The sequence below is a fragment of the Epithele typhae genome (genome assembly GCF_022376455.1).
Source record: "Epithele typhae strain CBS 203.58 chromosome Unknown BXZ73scaffold_60, whole genome shotgun sequence".
NCBI lineage: Eukaryota > Fungi > Basidiomycota > Agaricomycetes > Polyporales > Epitheliaceae > Epithele > Epithele typhae.
The window spans coordinates 78,020-102,637 of record NW_025954251.1 but is presented as its reverse complement, the minus strand read 5'-3'; the positions used below and the strand labels follow the sequence as shown (position 1 = coordinate 102,637).

Genomic DNA, 24,618 nt, shown 5'->3' with positions numbered 1-24,618 from the left:
TCAACGACAGAATTGAGTGATATATGCGAATGGGCTTGAAATGACAGGTGCGAGAGGAGAGCAGAGCGATGGGTGTCATCAGAGGATATGTAGGGTGGGTAGAAATGGTGGTAAGAGAACAAGCGCAGCAGCCACCCCGCGGCGCGCGCTCACTCGGACTCCTCCGCGACAGCCGACATTGGTAACGCTAGCCGGATACATATGTCCCACTGGGCACGCTGTGCTCTTACTCCTCTGTGAGCCGTTACGCAATAGTGTTCGGGGTTTATTTAAAAGAACTTTAACAACATTTCATTAACGGTTTGTTAACGACGTTTGAAAACGTGTGTGTAATAGGCCTCTTAGAGCAGCCGTTTCTATATGTTTGTAAACGGGAACCTGGGTACAGGCGCCCCATGGGATGACGTCAGCATGGACGCGCCCGCCACGTGAGCGCGGCGTCCAGAATCCTCCCTTGACCGTTCCTTGCTCCTTGCCACCGTTCGTGCCCAGCAGGCTCTACCATCATCGCGACGTGTCGCGCTACGCTCTCGCCCTCTTTATCGCCCCCCTTGCGACCCTCGACCCTCACTAATGGCTACAACTGGACCAAAATCGGGCTACTCTGCCGCGGCGATGATCTGTTTCACTGGTAGTGTGTTGCTTTTTTGACTTCGTATGCACTTGGCTCAACAATTCTACTGACCAGGTGTTCCCCGAGCAGCCCATGGTCCTGTCTGGGGCGTGCTCGCTCGGTCCAACGTCCGCTCGGCCATGCATTGGACCACTAGCCAGTCTCGAATGGTTTTGGATGTCGCTGAGAACATCTGGATCTGAGTCAGACACGCCAGAATATGCGGTTTCATAAGTGAGTCGGGTTTTTGTCTTTCCGCTTGCCCCCACGCATTACGATGCCCCCTTCTGTGTCACTCCCCAACACTCTCCTTCTGCGGCTGAATACTCTCCTTCTGCGGCTGAACACTCTCCGCATATGCCTAGATGCTCTCTCGTCAACTATTCCTATCGCCGACTCCGCTACGCCCACTTGCGACTTCCGGAGCTGGAATTGCGACCTCGAGATCCTTGAAGACCTCGGCTCCTATGCTTCTCTCCTCAATCGCGATCTCGAGGTCGTGCTGGCCCCCGGAGGACGTCGGTCCGGTCCTTGCCCCGTCCGGTTCACAGCACGCAGGCAAGGACTTACAGCTGTGGCCAGTGCCATCACTAAGGTGCTCCTCGTGGACGATCGGACGTCTGATGCAACTCTCGAGAAGTGGATTGACAACCTCACTACCTCCTCACAGTCCTACGGCGAGGTATGGGGCTCACTGTAGCACGGAGATCGCTTGCACTGATCACTGCGATCTCGAACAGACGGAAGACATGATACTGAGCGACGTTGTACTAGTTGAGAATGCCGGCGTTGTCGACTGATGAGTCGCTGATCTCACACGAGAAGCCTTCGTCCCAGAATGCGCGCACCATCGATGCTCGGGAGTGCCGGGTGGAGGGTGACACACTGGTGAACGTCAAGATACTCGACCATCACGCGGATGCGCCGATTCCTGGCACTCAGAAATTGCGTACAGAGGCACCGTCATCCAGCGCTGAGGCCTTGAGGGCTCGCGGAGCGTCACCACAGCTGATGTGCTCATCTCATGAGACTTTTCGCGCGTAGATTGATGAAGCGCCCATCATCGTTTATAAACCGGTTTATATATACGTTAATAAACGCGTTTATAATGGCCTCGTTTGTAAACCTGTTCAAGATTCGTGGGCATTTACACCCCGAACGCTATTACGCAAACCCCTCTTCCAATGTCGCGACACACGTCGATCCGAAACATATGTTCCGCCGGGGAGTGTCTCGGCATGGCCCCTATGGCCCGCGACACAGCGTACAGTTATAGGGTCGGCCGGACATTTGCAGTGAGTCCAAAGGACTCTTCGTCGCGCTGCCAGCTCGCTTGAATGTCGACCATGGCAGCACTCAGCTCAATGTCGGTATTCTGCCGGTTCTGCGGGCTACGTACCTCTAGAGCGACATTTGGCAAGTCTTCGCTGTTGAATCTTGGCGCGTCTGCAGCTAACCTTCCTCCATACTAGGCGCATGCATGACGTCTCTATTCCTCGGTCAACGAATGACCAGACGGAAATACGTCGGTTTGAGTGGGCCATGTCACGCGATTCACGGTCAGGCAAGTACGCCCTCGGAAGTGCGCCCGACCCAAAGTTCCGCGTGAGTGAGTGGCCCACAAGGATTCGAACCTGACTTTTTTGCTTAATTCTTCAAAGCTCGGTGTTCATTGACAGGATTTTCACTGGCCCTGTGGCAACTCAAGCTCAAGCCTCAAGACTGACACTCATTCGATCAAGCGGCGAGCGGCGTACCTCCGTTCTCCACTCGCGCATGCGAGACATCCGCCCGCCCTCCCGTCAGGTCCACCACCGACTTCAACATTCAGCATGCTGTACCCCACCATGACCGTGGTTCATACTCCTCGAGCTCTGCGTCATGCGCACGGCAACCACCAGGTCTTCAACGGCGCGAAGCTCACCTTCTTTCTCGAAATCGGCTTCGAAATCCTCGTCTAACACACGCATACGCTACGTATTTGCGCGGGTCTGCACGTGGCCGCAAGCCCTCTCGGGATGAGGTCCCTCCAGGTCTTTCAACTCTCCACTTTTCTCTCCTGGCCGTCACCACCTCTCCCGCGAACACCGACTTCGTACAGGCTGGAGGGTGTGGAGACGGTCACGACGCAGGGCATCATGGCGCAGATCGATGTGTTCGAGGCGGAGCTGGCGGGCGTGCTCGCTGCTCGAGGACGGGTCGATCGTAGTGCGTCGCTTCTTCCTTCCTTCATTCTTGGTCAAGTTGTGGGACCAGGGCTGACGGCCTGTGAGATTGCAGCCGCTCGGGCAGGAGGTCGTGCCTAGGGGTTGCCGGCGACATCCTCCTCAAGGTTCATCCACTTGGAGCCACATGAGTATCCGCCCGGGAAAGCTGCACGAAGGCAGGAAAGAACACAATCGGCCTCTCAAACACCACGACGCCCCGGCTCGCTCGCATTCACGGTTCGCGTGCTCGAGGTCGACAGTTTGTAGCGCTCCACCACATGCGCTCGCACATCACCTCCTCGTCGATCAATCGAGCAAGCGACTGACACCGTCGCCGGGTGGGAACATCCGGGGCCGGTGTTATGGCGTGCTGGACATGTTTTGGGTGAAGTTATGACGACCTTCTCGGCCGACGAGGACTCGTTCAAGTTGACGTACTGTCCGTGTCTCGCTAGACTCCGCGCGACTGCATGCTGATCCTCTGTTCTTGACAGACCTAGCACTTCTACGACTTTACGCGCAGACGGCTGACCATGGCTCCTGCCGACCACATCCGCGATCCCCTCATCACCATCAAAAAGCGCACCGGAGAAGACTGAACGGGTGCCTCGATGAATATCACCGACCCCGAGATGAGACGAGTAGACGGGGGGCAACGAATGGCAGGTCCGCCCGCTCCTTGTTCTCGCCCTACGCTCGCTAATACCGTGCTCCCGACAGCGCTGCGACGCCGGCAAGGCCGTCGAGTGCGTGTCGGGCACGGACACCGACATCGTCGACGTCGAGCCCGCCACCTTGACCGCCACTTCCAGCATGGGGCACTAAAGCGCAGCCTCGACGAAGCCCGCCGCGACGATCGCAAACGTGCGCCCGTGCGCCGTGCCGCTGCTCGTGCGCGCGGCGCCATCCCTGCCCCCAGGACCGACACGATCGCGGACAGCCTGCCTGCCGGCCTGCGCGTCGCGGCGACCAAACCGGCGCAGCTCGCGGCCCTTATGGAAGGGTAAGAGGCGGTCGTCAAGATGCGCTAGTTAGTGGTTGGTCGTGGGGCCGGCGCGCGCGGGGGAATGAGGACGTTACAAATATACATTTGGTACTTTACAGTACTACGGTAAGACTAGGTAATGCCGTGGTGTTTTCGCGTCAGCGTACATTGGTAACAAGAAGACGTGCAAACCAGTCCGGAGTAGTCAAGATAGGTCCTTTGTAGGTTTCAAACACCGCCTACGTTGCGATGGAAGCGCACGACCCCGCGCCGATCCGACCATACGACCATCGACCCGTCGTACGTCACCGCAACTCGACCAACGCTTGGCGAGTTGTCGAGGGCAGGGGTTCGGTAGAGCCTGCCATGCAGCGTGCTCCAGAACCACCCTTCGCGGTATGTTGGACCAAAGAGTCCCTCGGTGGCCCGCGTAATATCCAAACTGTAGTGTTCACCAATAATTTCCAAAGGTCCCTCGCCTCCGAATGGCCCCGACAGTATCCCTCCGGTGACGGTGTCCACAACGCAGAACTGCGGGGCAGCGGCCGAAGTATCTGAAGGCCCCGTCGCGCCGACGAAACACAACGCGCGAGTTCCGTCGGCGGATAATGCCTTGGGGGTGAACCTGTGGAGTGGTGACAGCGCCGGATGCGCGGGCGTAGAAGAGCCGAGTGAGTCTTCTTCGCCGCAGTCCACCACGAGGCCACCGGCACTCGTCAGTGCGAGCACGGTGAAGTCGCCGCGCTCGAAGCCGCGTCGGAGCACGGCTTTAGACACGTTGGAATGGTTGGCAAGACGGGACCGAACTTCTCCTGAAACGAGATCGACGACTTGGACGTGGCTGTGGAATTTGGAGCCCTCTTGGATGTAACGGTTTTGGTGGATCAAAGCGTAAGAATGATTTATTGCCATTGAGGCCGTGATAATTTGGCCTGGGGAAGAGAGACAGTGAAGCGAGCGATGGTGAGTTAAGCCTTCCGCATCCCAGATGTGAAGGATCATCGAGGACGTCAGGGCCAGTACTTGGGCGCCATCCGGGGACCAGCCTGAAGCGACAATTTTCTCGGGCTCGATTGCCTCGATGATTCTCGTCTCCCGAGGCTTGGTGTCAAAGCGATGTTCGTCCTGTTCAATTGGAGGGAGACGGAAAATGGCGACTTGACTACGGATACGACGAAGGAGGCAAGTGTTTGACGGAGAGAAGGTCAATGGATCGATGTCCATCGTACCCGTTTGCGGTTGGGTGCGATACCAGCACTGTAAAGCGAGTCGCCCTTCGGCACGAATATCCCAGATCATGGCTGACTGTTGTACGGGTATCGTGGTCGTTAAGGATGTGATGCTGGCTGCCCACCTTCCATCCCGAGAGATTGTCAGATGCTCCACCTTAGTGGGATGCCCACATAACTCGGGTGAGAACCATTCTGTGAATTCAGAATTTAGCACAGGTTGAACGATTGAGTGTGCTCGCGGGTGGAGCAGCTCGGGACTTGTGCGTGTACCCAGCTTGATGCGCGTGTGCAGTCTCCCACTGGGGTCTAGAACACGCACAAGTCCCGAGCTGCTCCACCCGCGAGCACACTCAATCGTTCAACGCATCTTCACTGAGGTGAGTGCTCGGTCTGTGGAGGGAGCCTCGAAGTCGCAGTTGGACAGTTCAAGCGACTGGAGCGCGGGGAACGCATGGGCTAGTCGGTACACATGGAGCGGTGTGGGAAATTCAGAGTGGTGGATGAGCAAGGTCTTGACTGCGGTGTATCGCCGAAAGCAAGCCAAGACAGCCGAAGGAAATCCATCTCTACAGAATGAAATGTCCCATGTGTCGATATGCGCAAGATACGGAAGGAGTACCACAGGTGCAACCCAGGGGATCGGCTCGAAGAGGTCCGAGTTTGTGAGTTGGACGGTGTGGACCCGTAAACACAAGTCCGGCAAGCGTTGAAATGCCTCACAAATCGAGTGGAGTGTCTCCAGGCTGGAGACCCCGAGTTTCCTCCATATGTGGATGCGACATCTGGGGAGCCATCTTGTGTGGACGAGGGCGCAGGAGGTGAGCGTGGCGAGGGTGCGGCAACCTGTGAACGTGCCGGGATCGACTTCGGCGCCGAGTGCGTCAATCACCTGCTCGGCGACTTCAACGGGAAGACGCTCTGAGTCCATGGAAAAGCGGCAGAGTGAATTTCGAGGGCTTATCGTAGACGGATGAGACGGAGATGTGGTCGTATCACGTCAGTAGCCCGCGCGAGAGGCTCAAAGGTTGAGCGCTAGTGCGGGCGTCATAAAGTCTAGGCTCCGCGCCAACCTTGACATCAGGTGATTCGTGAATACCGCGTACCATCGGCGCCAACTCTTCGTTCCTTGTCACTACTCCTAGTCGTCTGCGTGATCAGTGCATTGAGCAGAGTAAAAAACCTCTGTCACGTATTAGCGTTCTGAGGGGCATTGGTGAGCACACTCTTCCCGCCAACCATTGAAATGAGAATCTCATACTCAGCTTTTCTCGGATTGGGCCGAAGATTACTGCTCGCAAAGGTCTGTTACAACCTTTCTCAGGATTTGGTAGAGCATCTTCTCGAGTATCAGAAAACTGACTCGATCCCTTGACAGTCCGACGCCGTTCAACCGGCAGACCCCACGACCTGCGCGAGCCGTTTGCGCTGTTTACGAACTCTCCTGAACCATGCCATCCGACCTCTTTCCTCTGTCCTTGAATGGCTGCTGCGTCTCAATGTTTTTTGATATCTAGTCGGTTTCAACTTCCGCGCCTGTTCAAACCGTCGACGACCTCGCGCGCGGTACGCCCCACCCCCAAAGCACAGCGGCGAGCGCCCCGCCGCACGCGGACTCCTCCCGTGTCCACGACGGCATCTGTCCCCGCGTGGGTGCGTTCCATACTTACCAGACCGATATCCGTATCCAACGTGACTCACGCCAGCACTAGGACCACATGGCGATCGTTCGCGGTGCCAGCAGCAGCGGCAGTGCAGCGACACAACGATGGAGACGAATGTCTCGCGCGGCGCCTGTGCTGGTGTATTCCGCGCTTCGCGTCAGCCCCATCCGGTTAGCGGGTGCGTGCCGTCGCAGCGAGACGGGTCGACGTCGGGCACGGCGGGGGATCGAGCGTAGGTTGCGTTCTGCTCTAGCCGACCATCTCACTGACGAGCGTTCTCGCCAGAGACTCCCGCCAGCTGGCTGAGGCCTCAATCTTTCGATCAACCGTGACGTCACGCGGATGATCCGGGAATGCCGACGTGCACGCCGGAGCTGCTCCACCTGCGCTTGCTCTGCGCTTGCTCGCGGGTGGAGCAGCTCGGGACTTGTGCGCGTACCCAGCTTGATGCGCGTGTGCAGTCGCCCGCTGGGGTCTAGAAACCTTTCGACGAACCCAAAGAGCGGCGCATTGTGCGGAGAGCTGTGCGTATTCGCGCCCACCTTGCGGAGCAGCGTCCACACTTGCTATGTAGTTGACTATTCGATCCGTCTTGGAGATACGTAGAATGGTCGGTGTCCGTCTCGCGGCGCGTCGCAGCTGCACCCCGGGAAACGCGCATGATGCCATCGCGTCGCCAGCGTCGCCAATCGAGCTGAGCGGCAAGCACGGCGAGCGACTGCCGCGTTCTTCTCGTCGCGAGCCCACGCGAGGAGCAACCTGAAGAAAACCCTGAGGGAGGGCACGTGCAACGGCGAAACGTGAGCGATGCCCGAACGCGTAGCCTCGGCAAAAATCGACATCTGCTCATCCTCACTGATGCACGGCTGCTATGGGCTCGGTTGTGGGTGGTGCCCATCTCTCCGGGTTTCAAAACGGGGACCGGAGAAGAAGTGCAACTCCGAGAGCTCGCGCGCCGATTGCCGGTTCCGTCGTGTTCGAGAGCGAGGTGAGACATCGGGTGTCCTCGGGATCGAATGGTGCAACGTCGTCGTATGTTTTGAGAAGGGTGAGAGTGTATCACGTAAGCTGAAAACATCCCTCCTGTCAGTCCTGGCGCCTGTATGTGTTTATTCGCCTCTTGCTATGACCACCGCTATTCGCGTCCGCTTGAAGACACCTGGCTCCAGACTCTGTTTGACTTAAGGGCGCTACATACACCGGTGCCGCCTTTCGCCAACCTCGCTCGCTTAGATATCGTCCAGTCCGTGACGGCCTTTCCCGCGCTGATGTCTGAGACGCTGACACACCCTCCTTCCATACTTACCTGTGGTCACCGGTCAACTGGTCGTTAAAACGCAAAACGTCATCTCCTCTCTCGAGCAGTCCGTCGAGACTCCAGATCTCCTTGGCTCCCGGCGGGATTTGTTGAATCTCTGCGTGGCGACAAGCTCTACGTCCGCGGCGGTCGAGCGCGTTCCTTGAGTGCTGCTCCCCTGTGCGGCGCCCCCCCTCCAGCTAGTGGCACAGCGACCCTGTGCGCCATGCCGTAGATGAAGTCATAGGGTTCGTTCGATCCGCGATTTTCGGCGATAGCTCCCTTTGTGGGCGCGATCGCGCACACTCGCCTTCCTTGACCGCAGGCTGGGGAATGAAAGGCGGTGCAACACCACCCGCTGGACATTGAGGGTGCCGACGCGCTATAGAGACCGAGAAGAGAACATGACATGCGCCTCGCCGCTAAGTACGACTGTCCGCGCCATCCCCCATCCAGAATGTAGAGCCTACGGACCCTCCTGCGCGGGATGCGCTTCCTCTCTCCGGCCAGTTGCCCTCCGCGATGCTCACAAACAGGTGCGCGCAGAATTAATGATCCCGCGTTTGGCAAGCCGGGCTGATGGTCGTGATGCGCATATCGCGGCTTCGCTGGGGGGGCGCGGGTGCGGAGCCCGGCACCGTTTCTTCCCAGGCCCTTTCCCCCTCCTTCTCCGCAGGGCGCAGTTCCGTTCCCAGCTCACCCTTTCGAACTCTCGTTCCGACCCCCACAAGCGGCCGGAACGCCGATCGAGAAGCCCGAGAGGCGGTTTGCCGGCATGGAACGTCAATCCTGCTCGCGCCTGATGAGACTAAGCAAGTATCTCGCAGCAACATCCTCGCCCCCAGCATCCTCCGACGACATGATGCGCACTAGCAGTACTTCGGTCGGTCGAATGCCGCGCGGCCTGACAAACGATGGCGGTCAGTAGCGCATTCCTGGGTCGTCCGCCCGCGACAGGGCTTAGTTGAAACGGACGCGCTCGGCGTTATCTGGTGCAGCTCCCCAGAAGTTCCCAGACCACACAGTTCGCGGCCATGGTGGGAACCTATGATGTGATCAACGATTGAGCGCATGGTCTGCGGTTCATGCTTTCCCCTGCTGCCAGGGCCCAGGTACATCAGCACAGCACAGACGCGCAGTGCGCACCGTTGCAAGAGATACAGTGCGGCGGGGAGGAGATCGAGGGCTCAGAGCAAGGGCTCTGCGCAAAGGGCGAAGGACGAGGGTTGGAGAGAAGGACTGGAGCGGACCGTACGTAGCGCCCCCGGTTACGTAACGGAGCTCCGCAAGGTACGCTGCTATACCTGCAATTAATCCTCCGGCCTGGACGAACGATCTATCTCTCAGGCGACGGCAGCGCTTGGGAGGCCTCGGGCCCTGCACACCAATTGCGGCATCGCGCCTTCGTGGCGTCCTGTCCCACTTAGCGCGGGCCTTGGCTCGCGGTGGCCGTCGCGCGCGAGCGTGCGCCTGCGTGCGCACGCACGCACGAAGCGCACTCGGCAGCTTCGAGACCCCAGGAGCACACGCCGGATCAACCACCACCTACACAACGCCAGCCGTGTGCACGCAGAAGCCATCGGCGGAACGTGCAGCCCACGAGCGTCCTTGCCGATCTCGATTCCCGACACGGCGGGCCCACCTCGGTCTTAAATGCGAGGCTGACGCTTGCTCTCGCTCACATCACCACCCGTCCTCCTCCTCCTGCCCCCGCCGTCCACGCCAGCCATGCCTGCTCTCGTCGCATCCCACCCTTCGTTCGCCGCGTCCGTGCTGCCGCTCGTGAAGCAGGTCCAGGACGGGCTGCTCGACCACGCGACGTCCAACGTGCCGGTGCTCACGCAGCTCTCGCAATACTACCTCCTCATGCCGTGCAAGCTCTGGAGACCGAGCCTGACGCTGCTCATGTGCCAGGCGACGAACGGGCTCGGCTCCAACTGGCAAACGGTCAAGGCCCAGGCCGCGGCCACCCCATCAGGTCCGTAGTCCGTAGCGCCCCCGCTCTTCCCCCTCCCGCCCGTCTCCGCGCTCACCGCACGCGCGCAGAACTCAACGACGACGTGCACAACATCCTCCCCACGCAGGTCCGCCTCGCGCAGATAATCGAGATCCTGCACGTCGCCAGCGTGAGCCCCCGCCCGCCCTTCCTCCCCCCTCCCCTCGCACGCTCACGCGCCCCGCCCGACAGCTGCTGCACGACGACGTGATCGACAACGCGGACACCCGCCGCGGGCACCCCTCCCTCCCGGCCGTGTCCGGGAACCGGCGCGCGATCCTCGCGGGCGACTTCCTCGTCGGGCGCACCATCGTGCTCGCCTCCGCGCTCGGCTCGCCCGAGGTCACGCTCCTGCTCGCGCAGCTCATCTGCACGCTCGTCGAGGGCGAGCTGCTGCAGTCCGGCGACCTCGACCCCGCGCGGGCGCGCGCGGTGCTCGGCGCGATCGCGATCCCGCCCGCGCCGGGGGCGCCGGCGCGGCTGCTCGAGGCGGACGCGGAGGCGGCGGCGATGTGGGAGACGTACCTGAAGAAGAGCTACATGAAGACGTCGAGCATCTTCGAGGTCGCGCTCGAGTGCGGCGCGGTGCTCGGCGGCGCGGCGCCGCACGACGCCGTGCGCGCGGTCGTCCGCCTCTTCGGGGCGTGCTTGGGGATGGCTTCGCAGGTGCGCACGCTTCCCTCCCCCCTCCCCCTCTCGCGCGGTCTCTCACGGCGAGCGTCGACAGCTTATGAACGACGTCGCCGAGTTCGAGCAACCACGCTCCTCCGCGCCCACACCCACACCCGCACCCGCTTCCCCCTCTGACCAGCCCGACGCCGAGCTCAAGCCTGCGCCCGCGGCCCCCGCGATGAACGACGACCTCGAGAACGGGCTCGTCACCGGCCCCGTCTTCTTCGCGCTCGACGAAGACCCGAGCCTCCGCCCGCTCGTCCTCCGCCGCTTCTCTGAGCCCGGTGATGCCGCGCAGGTGCGCCCTCTTCCTTTTCCATTCCTCCCTTCCTCACAGCATACCCGTGCTGACGCCCGCACAGGTGGCCGCGGCGGTACAGCGGACGCACGCGGTGGCGCGCACGCGCGCGTTCGCGAAGGCGTACGTCGACCGCGCGCGCGAAACGCTCGCGGAGCTCCCGGCGAGCACCGCGCGCGCGGCGCTCGAGGACATGGCCGCCGGCTTCCTCTTCCCCAAGGCGGGCAAGTCATGATGCGGTCGGGTTGCGGTGCCTTCCCCCTCCCCCCTCCCTCGAGGCCTCAACCCCCCGGTGTGCGCGAATCGCTCTGAGGCTGGCTTCTTTCTCCGCACATCGCTGCTCGCCCGATACTCTGTTGTACCACTGTAATCTCTGGACCATGCGCGGCGCGCGTTGTACGTACTTAATTGTACCTAGCACACATCTCCCTCCTACCCCCTGCTATACCATGTACATCCCCGGCCCTCCCCCCGTGCGCGGAGCCCCTCGTCCGAACCCGCGGCCCGGACGCCTGTCCAGGGTTTCTGCCGACGTCCCTGAGGCCAGCGCGTTTCCGGTGCGGCTCTCCCCACGGGCCCTGTGCTTCCGCGCGTTCTGCGCGTTCGGATTCTCAGGCCGCGTCCACAACGGCTGAACGTGTTCTGATTCTTGATCTTTGCAATCTTCCGGGGAGCCTGGCGGCGCGATCGGGTGGGCCATTCGCAGGTCGCGAGTGCACGGCCCGGTGCGGGTGCGGTGCGTGCGCGGTGCGGGCCTCGACCGACTGAGCGTCCGCGCCGCGGAAATCGACGACCCCCGAGTCGTCGCGCAGCGCAGCGTCAGCGTTCTGTCCAACGATGCGAGAACGAGCACGCCTTCGCCTGGACGCTGTGGCCAGAGAGTGGGCCGGCGATCAGAGCGCCGCTTGCGCGGGTGCCGGCATGGAAGGAGGCACCGCGCCCTCCCGTTGCTCTGCGCTGCTCCCGTCGCGACCCTGGTAGGCGAGCGCCGCGCAACACCGACGCTCGAGCGCGGAAGTGAGTACGTCACCGCCGTCGGCGGCGATGAGCGTTGGCTGGTATCGCGGGAGCAGTGCGCAGGGAACACGTGCGAGAGCGCACACATGCCGTTACCGCGGGCGCCGTATGCATGTGGCGGCGTGGCTCGTGCTACGTAGACTGCAGCAGTCTGGATATCTGACCGGCGCACCTCGCCCTTGGACTTGGGCGGACCGCGCCCGGCGAGCCCGACGGCGGCCAGCTGCGAAACGTCCCAAGGAAGCGACCGTCGATTCCGCGAGCGGTGCTCACCAAGGCAAGTCTTTCCGGGCGTCCGCGGGCTTCCCCTTCCCCGTCCCATCAGATGCCCCCCACGGTCGTCCAGGGCCGCGCATCTCCGCCTCCATCCCAGCGCCGGCTTGCAAGTCGAAATTCATAACGGCGAGAAGCGGGCCTCGCGCACGCCCGTGGCTTCGCGAAGCGCTACATGGGAACGCGCGCGACGCGGTGCGCACGCGGCCGCCGCAGCCCGCGAGCGAACCGTTGGTGAACCGGTGACGAGTCGGTCCGGTCCGGTTTGCTGCCACGACGGGCACGACGGGCCACTACTCCGCGCACGCACGCACCTATGTCGGCGTGCCTTTGCGAATATTTAATTGACGTTCCCGCCTCCCTGGTCCCAGGACCCACGTGCGACTAGTGCTGTCCGATTGCCTTCGCGAGCGTCGGGGAGGGTCGCCGGTCGGAATTTGAGACTCGGGGACTCGGCGATCGGCCGCGAGATCGGATGATCCACGGGGAGGGCGCACGAGGAGCCACGAGGGCGCGCGAGGGCGGGCTAAGTGCGTTGGCGGCGCGCGCGAGGTGGCTAGTGGTGCTTCTGGCGATTTCGGAGAGATGGCTTAGGGCGACACGTTCCCGCGGGGAGCTGCGAAGATTTGCGGAAGGCGGGCGAGGGGGGAGGCCGTGGTCGAGCCTCGAGGGCTCGGAAGCGCGGTGCAACCGCAGAGACACCGTCACGCGCGCAATGGAAGCAGGTCCTCGAGCTGGCGGTTGAAAGCTTTGGCGGAGACGGCCAACATACGGCGTAGGAGAGATATTGTGGCGTCTTTGAGTACGTATTCGCACATAGTCCGAGTGCTGTTCTGTCAAACAAATTGATGTTGTCAACCTTCTAGCCACTATGCACGTCAACTTCAAACAGGAGCGCACTGATACCGTCATGTGATGCCTGAAGCGCAGGCTTATCGGCTCCCGATTATCTGGTCCGAACTATTTCGACAAGGTTTAGTGCCTGCTTGGATAGACCTGCAGGACACCAGGGTCGCGAGGTGCGTCAATGTCGCGATCCGACTCATCTGCAGGAAGTTGATCCAAATCGTGAGTCCCTGGTTCCTATCTGGATTGTGGTCCCAGAACATCTAACACCGATCGTGGTTTTCAGGACTGTTTGGCAGAAGCGGAAGGTGCACAAAAAACTAGCGGCATTCGCGGTTGTATTTTTATGATTGCTTGTGCACTGGTTTAGAAGGGCCATAAACCGTTTATGATCGCATTGGTGACGAAGAGGAGGAAGCGTTAGTTCCGGCACGCCGGGCCGGGCTATACTGAAACAGCCGGCTCTCCCACGGTCATTTGGCGCCAGAACATCGTGGCAACTCCACGTGGGCTTTGAACGTCCCTTCCACCGCGTCCACCAACGCGGGCCGCATCCTCGCTCCGACCTAACCACCTCGCCCCTGCTGAACGCGCATCTCTCGAGCACGTGAGTCTAGAGGGGCCACGGTTGTGCAGGACTGACTTCGCGCCGGCAGTTTAGTTAGTTGCAGTAATTCGTGAAGACTAGACGACTGGACGATAATTTCTATACGGAAGTCATGGAGAGTACGAGCGCCCCCGAAGACACCCCCGCCGCTGCGCCCATGAACGTGGAGGAAACCGCAACCATACTCCCGGGTAATGAGGTCATACAAGAGTCGATAGAAGAGATATGGTACCTCAAGGAGATCTCGTTCCGACCGACGCCGACTGCCGAGCCCCGCAAGTACAAGATCATCACACAGAACTTTAACGGGTGCGTCGGCAGCACTCTCCCTCGCGTAGTTGCTTACCAGGCTTTCTCTCTTGCAGTCCATGCTCCTTTATTGCCATTTGTAGGTGGCGCTACCTCAGATGTCGCATACTGCTGACGTTCGTCCACAGGCAACATCTTGATCCTCCGCGACAAGATCCACATAGAGCCACCCCACCGCGAAGCCATCACCTACGACTACCTCTCCCAGCTGCTCGCCGAGTACCTCCTCCTCTCCTGTCCCGACGTCGACATCTCCGCCGCGCTCTCCATCCTACCCGCCACCCGCAGTACGTCCCAAATCTTCCGCCTGCCCAGCGATGCTGCGGATTAGGTAACTGACGCGCCCCGCACGCAGAGGGCCTGGACCTCAACCCGCTCTTCACCGGCTGCGAGGCCTTCCGGCCGGCGACGACCGGCGGCGAGCTCGAGCTGTTCACCCAGGCGGGCATCCAGCTCGTCCACGGCTGGCTCGTCGACCCGTCCAGCCCGGAGCACCGCGTGCTGGTGCGCACGGAGGACTACGACTCGTCCGTGAACCTGCTCGTGGAGGCGGACCACCTCACCAAGGGCCACTTCATGGTCGCGGACGCCAGCCCCTCGGCCGCGTCCGCCTCCCAGCCGGCCTTCGTCGAAGGCTCGTCGTCCTCCCAGGCCGGCCCGTCTTCCCAAGCTGGCTCGTCTTCCCAAGCCGGCTCGTCGTCGCAGGGCGCACACCTTGCGCACGCCACCTACAACCTCTCCCCCGAGGAGCAGCAGAAGGTCGAAGACGGTGAGCACCCTCCCTGCCCGTCGTTGCCCTTCCTCCCACTCCCACTCACTCACACAACCAGCGCTCCTCGTCCGGCACTTCCTCGACAACGCGCGCTCGCAGCTGACGTACCACGGCCTCTTCACGCTCGCGACCGCGCTCGAGCCGCACGCGCTCGTCGCGCTCTTCCGCAGCTCGCACCTCGCCGTGCTCTACAAGGCGCCGGCGGGGGACGCGCACGGCGGCGGGCTCTACACGCTCGTGACGGACCAGGTGTTCCTGCACGAGCCCTCGGTCGTCTGGGAGCGCCTCGAGGACGTCGACGGCGGCTGGTCGACGTTCGTCGACTCGGACTTTGTCCGCGCCGCGCCCGCCGGGGGCGACTACGCCGGGCACACGGCGGAGAGCGCGCTCGCGGCGCTCGAGGACGGCGTCGGGGCGCTGACGCTGGCCGGGCAGGCGGAGTGAGTGGTTTCCGTTGATGTGATGTGGACTGGACGCTGATGGGGTGTTGCAGCGAGCATTTGGCTCAGCAGCTGCAGGCGGAGGAGTACGAGCGGTCGAACCGCATCGCGGCGGCGCGCGAGCAGGCGCGCGCGAACAGAGAGCGCGAGGCGGAGGAGGCGGAACGGCGCGAGCGCGAGCGGCGGGAGCGGAAGAAGAAGAAGGACTGCATTGTCATGTGAAGTGGTTGGGCGAGGGTGTTTGTGTGTTTGTGTGTCGCAGAGAAAGTTTGTGTGGTTTCGTCGATTGGGGGGATATAACCGGGGTTCTAGTCCAAGAGCGGGACATCGGCGTGGACCCACACTCGCACTCTGAGTATCAGGCATGTGAGCTATTTCCAAACGACGCCAAGTACGAGCGGTGGGGGCCATTAGACCCGCGCGGGTTTCCGCCGTACTTGCGGCAGATCGGATCGGGCGCTAGCTTGGCGCAAACTGAGACGCGTCCCGCCCCACGACCAGCTGCTTGCTCTCAACCCCAACGTCGACTCTGCAGAGGTCTGCACTCTTTTCCACCCAACCAGTCGCTCTAACCACAGCGCCGTCTAAGTTCGCGCACCGGCTCGCAGGCACGCCAGGTGAGCGCCCATAAAATGTCCGAATCCGATCAACTCTAGATCCACCGCTCACAGGCAATCGACGACCGCAGTTCGCACCCAGCATGTCTCTGAACGACAAACTCGCCGCCGCGCTCGCATCCCGCGACAGACGCGCCATCCGCCGCCGTCTCCCCGACCCCGCCGCGGACGACGGCCTGGTCGACTTCTCGACCAACGACTACCTCGCCCTCTCCCGCTCCCCCGCCCTCCGCGCCCGCTTCCTCCGCCAGCTCGCCGCGGCCCCCGACGTGCTCGGCTCCGGCGGCTCGCGCCTGCTCGTGAACGGCCGCGCGCACGCCGCGCTCGAGGCCCGCCTCGCGGCCTTCTTCCGCGCGCCCGCCGCGCTACTCTTCAACTCCGGCTTCGACGCCAACGCCGGCCTCTTCGCGTGCGTGCCCCAGCCCGGCGACGCGCTCCTCTTCGACGAGCACATCCACGCCTCCGTGCACGACGGCGTGCGCGCCTCCCGCGTCGACCCCGCCGCCCGCGTCGCCTTCGCCCACAACTCCGTCCCGGGCCTCCGCAAGGCGCTCGGGGAGCTCGTCGCGGCGCGGCCGGCGCTGCGCACGGGCGCGAGCGGCGTGTTCGTCGCGGTCGAGACGCTGTACAGCATGGACGGGACGCTCGCGCCCCTCCCGGAGATCGTCGACGCGATCGACGAGCTGCTTCCCGCGGGGAACGGGCACCTCATCGTCGACGAGGCGCACGCGACGGGCATCTACGGACCGCAGGGCAGAGGCCTGGTCGCCGCGTACGGCCTCGAGGACCGAGTCTTCGCGCGGCTGCACACGTTCGGGAAGGCGCTCGCCGCGACGGGAGGCAAGTCGTCCTCGCGATCGCCCGAGGGAGATCTCCGCTGACGATGGGGTGGTTCGGACGGCGCAGCGGTGCTCCTCGTCACGCCGCTCGTCCGCGACTACCTCCTCAACTACGCACGCCCGCTCATCTACACGACGGCGCTCGGCCACGCCAACGTCGTCGCCGCCGAGTGCTCCTTCGACGCGCTCGAGGACGGCACGGCGCAGCAGGTGCGCCCCCCTTCTCCCCTCGCTGACGACCCTCACCCACACCCCCACGTATAGCTTGCGACCCGCCTTCTCGAGCTCAGCCGCTACTTCCTCGCCGCCCTGCGCAGCGCGCTCGCGACGCACCGCGTGCCCCCCGCCCTCCTCTCCCTCCCGTTCCACCTCGCCCTCCCCTCCCTCGCCCTCCCCCCATCGTCTTCCTCGTTCTCGTCGTCGCTCGCCCTCCCATCGTCCGCCACGCCGATCGTGCCCGTGCTGACGCCGCACCCGCGCGCGCTCGCGGCGCACCTCCGCGCGCGGGGCCTCAACGCGCGCGCGATCACGTGGCCCACGGTGCCTAAAGGCGCGGACCGCGTCCGCGTGTGCCTGCGCGCGGACCACTCCCGCGCGGACGTCGAGCGGCTCGTGCGCGCGATGGTCGAGTGGGCGCAGAGCTGGCCTGCGGTGGAGGTGGGGGCGGTGGTGCAGGCGAAGTTGTGATCAAGGTTTGAAGTTTAAATGGATGGGACGAGACGGGAGGGAAGGGTGCTAGAATGTATCAAAATGCCAGGGCTGAGAGCTTGGGGAAAAGGATACGGCTATAGAGCTAGAGACAACCGCTGAGGACATTCGAGTTCGTGTCCCATGATCGCCGTTATTGGCAGCTGGCAGCTCACTTGAAGACAAGCATCACAGGATCGGTAAGATGAGAGTATTACATTACATTACAAGTACTATGCTTCCTAGATTGCGTTCAGTGTCCCAGATTGCATGCGTCTACGCCGAGGCGCGCGACCCCATTAGTGCTGACTTGTAAGCTACCCGCGTCGTCTACTTCTATATATATGGTCTACGCCATGAACTCGCGCAGCTGCGCGATGTGCGTCTCGCGACGCTTCACAATGTCCGCGTGCACTATGCTGCTCCGCAGCTCTGTCTCCGCCTAGAAGCGTGCAAAATAAGCGTCAGAAGCGGCCACTGGAGGCAGGGGATATGACGCACCTGCAAGAGTCGATCTGCCTCCCACATGCGGTTCGGCAGGCTCTCGAGCGCGACGTACACGGCCGGGATGGAGCTGCACCGCAGCAGCTCCTCCTCGTTCGTGCGGAGGATGGCGAACGCGATCCGGAACAGGACGTCCACGCCCTCCACCATGAACACGTCCCACACACGGAAGAGGGTCTGGGCGGTAATGTCAGACGCGGCGGCATCAGGCATGCAGGCCAAGGGACGCACCTCGACCGGCAGGCAGTCGGTGAACAGCGACAGGAACCAGGAGAAACAGATCGCGCCGAGGTCGACGCCGAGCTCCGTGAGATGCGTGTGCAGCTTGGGCATCAGCTCTTGGACGTAGTCGAGGAGCACGAGCGGACACGCGCGCGAGCTCAGGAGGGACGGCGAGAAGAAATCTTCGGGGAGGATGTGCTCGATCACGGCGGCCAGCACCCAGAACGCCTCTTCCTGATCGGCGTGGATGAGGAGCAGCGTCGAGGTGACGAGGTTCATCCCCTGGCAGTACCCTACCGCCGGGTTCCGCCTGACGCACACGAAGACGTCAGCCGAGGGACTGCACAGCGAACGACGACACGCACCTGCTGTACGCCATCAGCACCCTCCGCAGCTTCTCGACGCCCGCGCCCGTCCGGCCGAAGAAGATGTTGAGCGGCATCGTCCGACACACGTCCTTTTCGATCTCCTTCACCACCGCGCTCCCCGGGTCGCACTCCGCGAGCAGGTCCGCAAACCCGCCCGGCTCGCGCATCTCGAGCGCGCCCGAGCACTCGAGCCACGCCTTGGCTCGGTACGCGAGCGGGATGCCGAGCCGCACCAGCCGGTCGAACTCGCGCTTCTCGTCCTTGCTCGACGACAGCCCGAACTGCGCGAAGCCGATCAGGCCCTCGCTGTGGTCCAGCTCCTCCGCCTCGTCCGCGGTCCCGAGCCCGAGCAGCTGCGCGGCCCCGCCGAGGGCCCCACCGACGCCGGCCGCGCGCGCCCCGCCGCCGGACGCGCCGGACTTGCTTGGCGCAGCCTTGCTCCGGTTCTTGAGGAAGACGTCCCACTCCTTGCGCCGCTCCGCCTGGCGCTGGTCGTGGATGTCCGTGAGCTGCACGAGGAGCCGCCGGACCATGTTCACGCACACGTGCCGCGGCGTGTCCGAGTCGACGGAGAGCACCGACGACGACGACTTGTGCGCCGGGGTGCTGGTCGGGAGCGTCGATGTCTGCCGCGTGCGCCGTGACGACGCGGGCGACGCCGGGCGCGAGCGCGACGAGAGCGACGCGGACTCGCCCGCACCTGGGACGCTGCGCACGGTTGGGCGTGTGCTCGCCGAGTTGACACTCGCGGTGTCCGCCGCGACGTCCGTGTCCCCGTCGCAGTCGCAAGGCTCCTTGACGATGTCGATCGTGTGCGCTGCGACGTCCTCCTCGTCCTCCGGCCAACTGTTGTCCTCCTTGCGGTCTGCGACCTTTATGCCGGTCAGGCAGGCAGGCGCGGTGTTCTTGCACTCCTTCGCACGCAGCAGCAGCAGTGCGTCGTAACGCGCGACGTCGTAGATGAATCCGAACCGGTCCGTCAAGCCTTCGTGGCTCTCCCCGTGTTCCGCGAGCGTGTCCTCGTCTTCGGGAAGCGGGATGGAGAAGTGGAAGTCGCGTGCGGTCAGTGGCGTGTACTGCCGCGACAAGTACTGCGTCGGCGGCTTCGCCTCTGAAGGGATGATAGATTCGAGCGGGACCGACCCGGGTTTCTTCGTCGTGACAGGGAGTGGGGACTGGAGGCCACTCTGGATGCCGTCACCAGAGGGGGTGGATTGCCCGTCGTTGGGACCGAGCGCTCTCTTCTGCTGCTGGATAGCAAACGAGCCAAACAAAGGTGAGGCGAAGGCGGCAAGGTTGACACTGGGCTTCCGACTCTTCGGGCGCGGACGACCATCCTGTGCAGTGGATAGAATCCGTGATGGGGTGGGGGTGGCATCGTTGTCCGCAGAAGGCTGTGCTCGCAGGTCGCGCTTGTCGCTGGTTGGCTTCCGTTCCCTCCGCTCTTTCGGCAGTTCTCGGAAGTCGAGGCCACTCTCACGCGCACTGCGCACGAGCTCGAACGCCATCTCTGCGATCTTGGGACTAGTCTCGCGTCCTTGGTCGATGAGAATGCTTGTTGGACCGGTTGTCATCACACGCGTAGCTTGAACGATGGCCCGCAGGGATGAGCCTTGAGGGGGTTTCTGGTCTGCTGCCGCAATGCTTGCGGGGGGAGACATCGCAATAGACGATGATAGAGTCGCAAACGGATCGGTTGCAAGTACGGTGGGGGTGAGAAGGGGACTGGTTGAGGGCGAAGGTCGCACAGACTTGACCGAAAGGGTATCGCGCCGGATGGCTTCTACACTAGACGTGTCAGTGACGGACATGTTACGGCGTTTCTTCCCAGCAAGGGCAGACGAAGACGAAGGGTTGAGAATGGAGAAGCCGAGGGTCCCAAAGACACTCCGCGTAGGCTTTCGTTTGGTAGTGTTTGGTCGGCTAGGTGCAGGTGGCAGAGGTGGCAGAGGTGGCAGAGGCGGAACGGAAGGAACATCAGCAGCGGCATCATCCTTCTGGGATGACTGTGTACTGTCGTCGTTTGGGAAGGGAACATGAGGGGCTCGACTCTTGCTCCGAGGCTTCATCCACCAAGTACCCATCCACTCCCCTATTCCCGGCCGTTCGCTCTTCACTTCTCCATTGGTGTCCACGCTCGCGACCGATACGGTGTCCGGATTAGATCGTGTATCTGTCAAGTCCACTTCGGGCGTTGCAGGGGAGGGTTCGACGCTCGAGCTGACGTTCTGCGGAGGGGTATGGGGTATTGTGTGTGATGTCGCGGTTACTGGAGAGAGCTGCGGTTGAACCGGGACCGAAAGATTTGCTGCCATCGGGGTCGCATCATCTTTGGGGACACTGCGTGAAATAGGTGTTTCATCCTCGATCGCCTCCGTGAGCGATTCGGCGAGAGACTACAGCCCAGGGTCACTACATGCGCACCAATTGGGGGGAAACAAGTACTCACCATCAAGCTCTGTTGCTTCTGTATCCGGTGTACATGATGGTTTGACTCATCGTCATCCGGGAATAGCGACTGAAAGACACGATTCGCGATGTCTTTGTCGGAGGGTTGAAGTTCTTCTAGCAGCCGCATCGCTCGTTCCCTGCGCGCAGCCTCCTTCTCTTGCAGTTCCCGGCGGCTTTCCTCTAGCTCGTGGCGAGCACGTGTGAGATTGTGGACGGCAGTGGATAGAACGCGTAGGATGGCAAAACATGGGTCGTTCGCTGTTGTGTCTGTGAAGGCCTTGGTGATGTCGGATACAGCAGACCGCACTGCGGCGTCCGTAAACTGGTGCCAACGGGTGGAGATTATCTTGGAAGTGACCGGGGGAGGGAAGCGGAACGAGTCGGCATCGGTAAGGATCTCGTACTTGGGTCCAACCGGGGAGGCCAAGTCGTCATTCGAAGGCTCGACAACTATCAAAGGAGGGAGCTTGGCGGACCTATTGAACTCGTCGTCAGTGTGAGTAACTAGGAGGACAAACGCAAAGGTGCGATGAAAGCGACGTGTGCCGTCTGGTGCTCAAACCACGACAGGTGTACAATTCATGAGAGCGCAGAGATATGCACATGGAACGTGACACCCTGCGTGCCATCTTTGCCTTCGTCTACATGAGGCTCAATTTGTCTCTCCTAGACCCTTGTACTCCCGCCCACTTCGCGGACGTACATCATGGGCTAACGAGCAATCGGAAGACATTGGATGGGTCCCGTCACGGGCAGCCACCGGACCACAGCCGGAGCACTCGTAACCACTTTCAACATCACTTCGCAAAGATTGCCCATAAATAGAGTTGTCGTGGGTTGGAAACGGGTATGCCACACTTACCCGTCTCCAACCCGTGCGCAACTGCTAGTCGTACCAGTGGTCATGGCGCAAAAGGGATTGCATATCGCGTTAAGAGCAACCATATCCGTAGTGTATGAGCCGCATACAAGAGCGCATAGCAAGGGGTTCACCTGGGCACACGACAAAAATGCACGTACCTGCGACTACTCTTCCCGTATCCGCGCACACTCCCGTCCCAGTTCCCGCGCGAGTTGCGAGTCTGGTCTTCGTGCGCAGAGTCCAGCTTCGCCTTGAGAGTGAGGTACTCGGTCTGAGGCCGGGTTTGCTGCGGGCTTTCTTCACTCGGCTTGCCCCGCGACCTGCGTCCGCGCGATGGTACTTCGTCCTGAGAGAGCGGGTGGGAGTGCGCCGGAGTCGTCTGAGCGGACGAAGACGCCATCCTGGCGGCGTCTTGTCGAGGTGCGAGATGAAGAGAAGGCTAGAGCACGGCGACGAAGAGTTGGTGACTTGAAGCCCTTGTAGACTTGGGGACGGTCACCGCGCCGGGGGAGTTGTCACTTGTCGCGATCGCGAGTCGGCAAGCCACACTGGCGACGTAATGCCAAAGCCATGCCCATATATGGAGCTACTGCATGTGTGATAACGTTACACGACGGGCAACGGCCCAGCTTCGGAGCCCGAAAATGCGTAGAAAAAGCCTGTCAAAGGTGTCATTTTCGGCAGGTATTTTTCCAGGGGAGAAAAAGGGTGGGAAAGGCGAACTTTTATGTCAAGTTTGTGTGAGTCGTAGAGTATCCTGAAAGGTGACGTTTTGGGTGAATTCTTCGGCCCGACAGAATACTGTGCTCAGAACAAAGACATTAGAAATCATATTAAAGGGCAATAGAACGTGTATAGTATGTGAGTAACAAACAAGTTAGTACGAGTGATAAGTAACGCGTGTTATTGAAATGGGCACCAAAGGTCTCTTTATCGATCCTTTTCGGCACCCCGTAAAGCATCCGGAGAAATTGCCCATTTTAGTGCCTTTTTCGCACGCGCACAAAAGGCGGCAGAAAAGACACCTTTGACAGGCTTTTTCTACGCGTTTTCGGGCTCCGAAGCTGGGCCGTTGCCCGTCGTGTTATTTGCGCGTATTACGCGGCCGTAAGTCTCGCCAACGTTGAGGGTCAACTTGTCGCGCCGACTCGATTCCTTGCCTCTCGCATTCGTCCTTCGCTATACGTTTTCCTGGCTTCATTACACTACCCGGGTCTTTTTGAAACCTCGGCGCCATGGGATGGTTTGGAAAGTCCAGCACCCCTGACCCAACGTCAAGACATGACCGTCAACAGTGTTGGGAAAGTCGGGACGCGTATTTCGCGTGTTTGGATCGCGCGCAAGTGGTCAAGCCTGGAGACGAAGGGGGCGCATGTAGGGACACTTTGAAGACGTACGAGCAGAACTGCGCGAAGAGCTGGGTGCGTCGGCTGTCCACTTTCGCTCTCATGTTTCTCTGACCCTCGTCCGGGCAGATTGACTACTTCAACAAACGTCGAGTGCTGGCGGAGCAGCAGAAGGGCGTTCTTGCGCAGGCTGCAAACCAGGCCAACGCATACAAGAGCTCATGACAACACAGTAGGTAACCCTCCTGTAGTTCTTCCACGTCTATGGCGAACATTTCCCCTCTTCGTATCAGCTACAACCCATTGCTACCTCTACGATATAGCCTACCACGTATCATTTCCGACCTCCACTCATGTATAGGTGAGCATCCAATTGTGTAGTGGTGCAACAAATAACGGCTCATGCACATTTCAGTTTAATGATCAATGGAGACTCGTTCCACCATGTGAGCACTGGCGTGCAAATGATGTGCAAGATTTCAAGTCCACTTCAAAAGCCCATGACACACATTCCGATGCAGTCCCTGAGTGGAGCCGAAGCGTGCAAAGTATCACGAAGATTTGGTTCACAAGCCTCTGTCATTGCAAACCTGTGTTGATCGTCAAGTCCTAGCGACAATGCCATCGCCTCAGTCTCGCAGAGTTTGCGCCAATGTAAGTTTGCCTTCCTCTGAAAAGGTGCCCTGGATACCGACATCCGCGTAGACTGAGTCTACGCAACAGGATGACAAATCGTTCCCATCGGACTGCGAAACAGACATTTGACCCATCTTCCTGGGTGAGCGTCTCTGGGTTTCTCCGTCTGGCTCAATATTGTTCTCCCTAGACGACCTTCTAACTTGGTAGAGTTCTGTGGTGAAACAGATGGCTCTCTGCTTCTGAGCGCATCGATCTCGTCGTGCGTATACGTTGCCTTCTATACGACACCATCCTTCGGCTCGCGCTACATAGAATTTGACAGTTCAATCGAGGAACATCAAATCCATCAACGAATCACCGACCCCGGCATCTCGGAATCCGCCCACAGAACACGGGGGTGCTACTTATATTGTGATTGGGGGACCCGGCGGGTACTTATTGCGAGGAAAGGCTTCCTTGTGCACTCACGGTCAGCGTAGATTGACCTTCTGCTGCACAGCCCCCTCACTACTGTCACCATCGCCGAAGCAGTATCGCCCTGTCGTCTCCGGTCAGCATCCATACCCGGCCGACTGCTTCAATCGCGCAGCATCATCCCGCTTCCCACATATACCAGTACGCGTCTGGGGTAGCAGGAGCATCTCTGTCGCCTGTCCTCCTGTCCTCTCCGTCAATGTCCCTCGCCGCCAGCACCCCCGCTCCCACGTCAGCGGTCCGCCCGTCAACACTCCGTCGAAGATGGACTTCAGTGATGGTCGACCCGATGTCACTCCCCGCAAGTGTAGAGACGCTCGCCGAACGAAGGGCCCGTACAAAAGCACGCGCTCATGCACACCGGCGCTGTCTGAGCTTGGACTC

At 61.2% G+C, this 24,618-nt stretch overlaps 7 protein-coding genes across 7 annotated transcripts; 5 read left to right on the top strand and 2 right to left on the bottom strand.

Moving 5' to 3' along the window:
- Positions 1–890: 890 nt before the first annotated feature.
- On the top strand, positions 891–1,413 carry BXZ73DRAFT_105064 (uncharacterized protein; the record flags this gene model as incomplete). The annotated part of the gene is made up of 2 exons (XM_048016120.1): positions 891–1,295; positions 1,354–1,413. The coding sequence occupies 2 exons, from the start codon at positions 891–893 to the stop codon at positions 1,411–1,413; spliced, it is 465 nt and encodes a 154-aa protein (XP_047874084.1).
- A 2,228-nt stretch (positions 1,414–3,641) lies between these two features.
- Positions 3,642–4,717, bottom strand: BXZ73DRAFT_105063 (uncharacterized protein; the record flags this gene model as incomplete). The annotated part of the gene is made up of 2 exons (XM_048016119.1): positions 3,642–3,812; positions 4,049–4,717. The coding sequence occupies 2 exons, from the start codon at positions 4,715–4,717 to the stop codon at positions 3,642–3,644; spliced, it is 840 nt and encodes a 279-aa protein (XP_047874083.1).
- A 5,006-nt stretch (positions 4,718–9,723) lies between these two features.
- Positions 9,724–11,196, top strand: BXZ73DRAFT_105062 (terpenoid synthase; the record flags this gene model as incomplete). The annotated part of the gene is made up of 5 exons (XM_048016118.1): positions 9,724–9,973; positions 10,042–10,121; positions 10,184–10,657; positions 10,719–10,961; positions 11,026–11,196. The coding sequence occupies 5 exons, from the start codon at positions 9,724–9,726 to the stop codon at positions 11,194–11,196; spliced, it is 1,218 nt and encodes a 405-aa protein (XP_047874082.1).
- A 2,665-nt stretch (positions 11,197–13,861) lies between these two features.
- On the top strand, positions 13,862–15,447 carry BXZ73DRAFT_52668 (uncharacterized protein; the record flags this gene model as incomplete). The annotated part of the gene is made up of 7 exons (XM_048020855.1): positions 13,862–14,013; positions 14,070–14,092; positions 14,142–14,300; positions 14,369–14,640; positions 14,719–14,782; positions 14,844–15,225; positions 15,279–15,447. The coding sequence occupies 7 exons, from the start codon at positions 13,862–13,864 to the stop codon at positions 15,445–15,447; spliced, it is 1,221 nt and encodes a 406-aa protein (XP_047874081.1).
- Positions 15,448–15,925: 478 nt separating this feature from the next.
- On the top strand, positions 15,926–17,368 carry BXZ73DRAFT_92132 (PLP-dependent transferase; the record flags this gene model as incomplete). Its single annotated transcript, XM_048026254.1, has 3 exons — positions 15,926–16,682; positions 16,749–16,891; positions 16,946–17,368. The coding sequence occupies 3 exons, from the start codon at positions 15,926–15,928 to the stop codon at positions 17,366–17,368; spliced, it is 1,323 nt and encodes a 440-aa protein (XP_047874080.1).
- Positions 17,369–17,717: 349 nt separating this feature from the next.
- On the bottom strand, positions 17,718–22,175 carry BXZ73DRAFT_105059 (TBC-domain-containing protein; the record flags this gene model as incomplete). The annotated part of the gene is made up of 6 exons (XM_048016117.1): positions 17,718–17,810; positions 17,870–18,049; positions 18,104–18,404; positions 18,460–20,858; positions 20,912–21,389; positions 21,934–22,175. 6 exons carry the CDS (start codon positions 22,173–22,175, stop codon positions 17,718–17,720), a joined length of 3,693 nt encoding a protein of 1,230 aa, XP_047874079.1.
- Positions 22,176–23,010: 835 nt separating this feature from the next.
- On the top strand, positions 23,011–23,346 carry BXZ73DRAFT_52692 (cytochrome oxidase c subunit VIb-domain-containing protein; the record flags this gene model as incomplete). Its single annotated transcript, XM_048020858.1, has 2 exons — positions 23,011–23,196; positions 23,251–23,346. 2 exons carry the CDS (start codon positions 23,011–23,013, stop codon positions 23,344–23,346), a joined length of 282 nt encoding a protein of 93 aa, XP_047874078.1.
- Between the last annotated feature and the right edge of the window lie 1,272 nt (positions 23,347–24,618).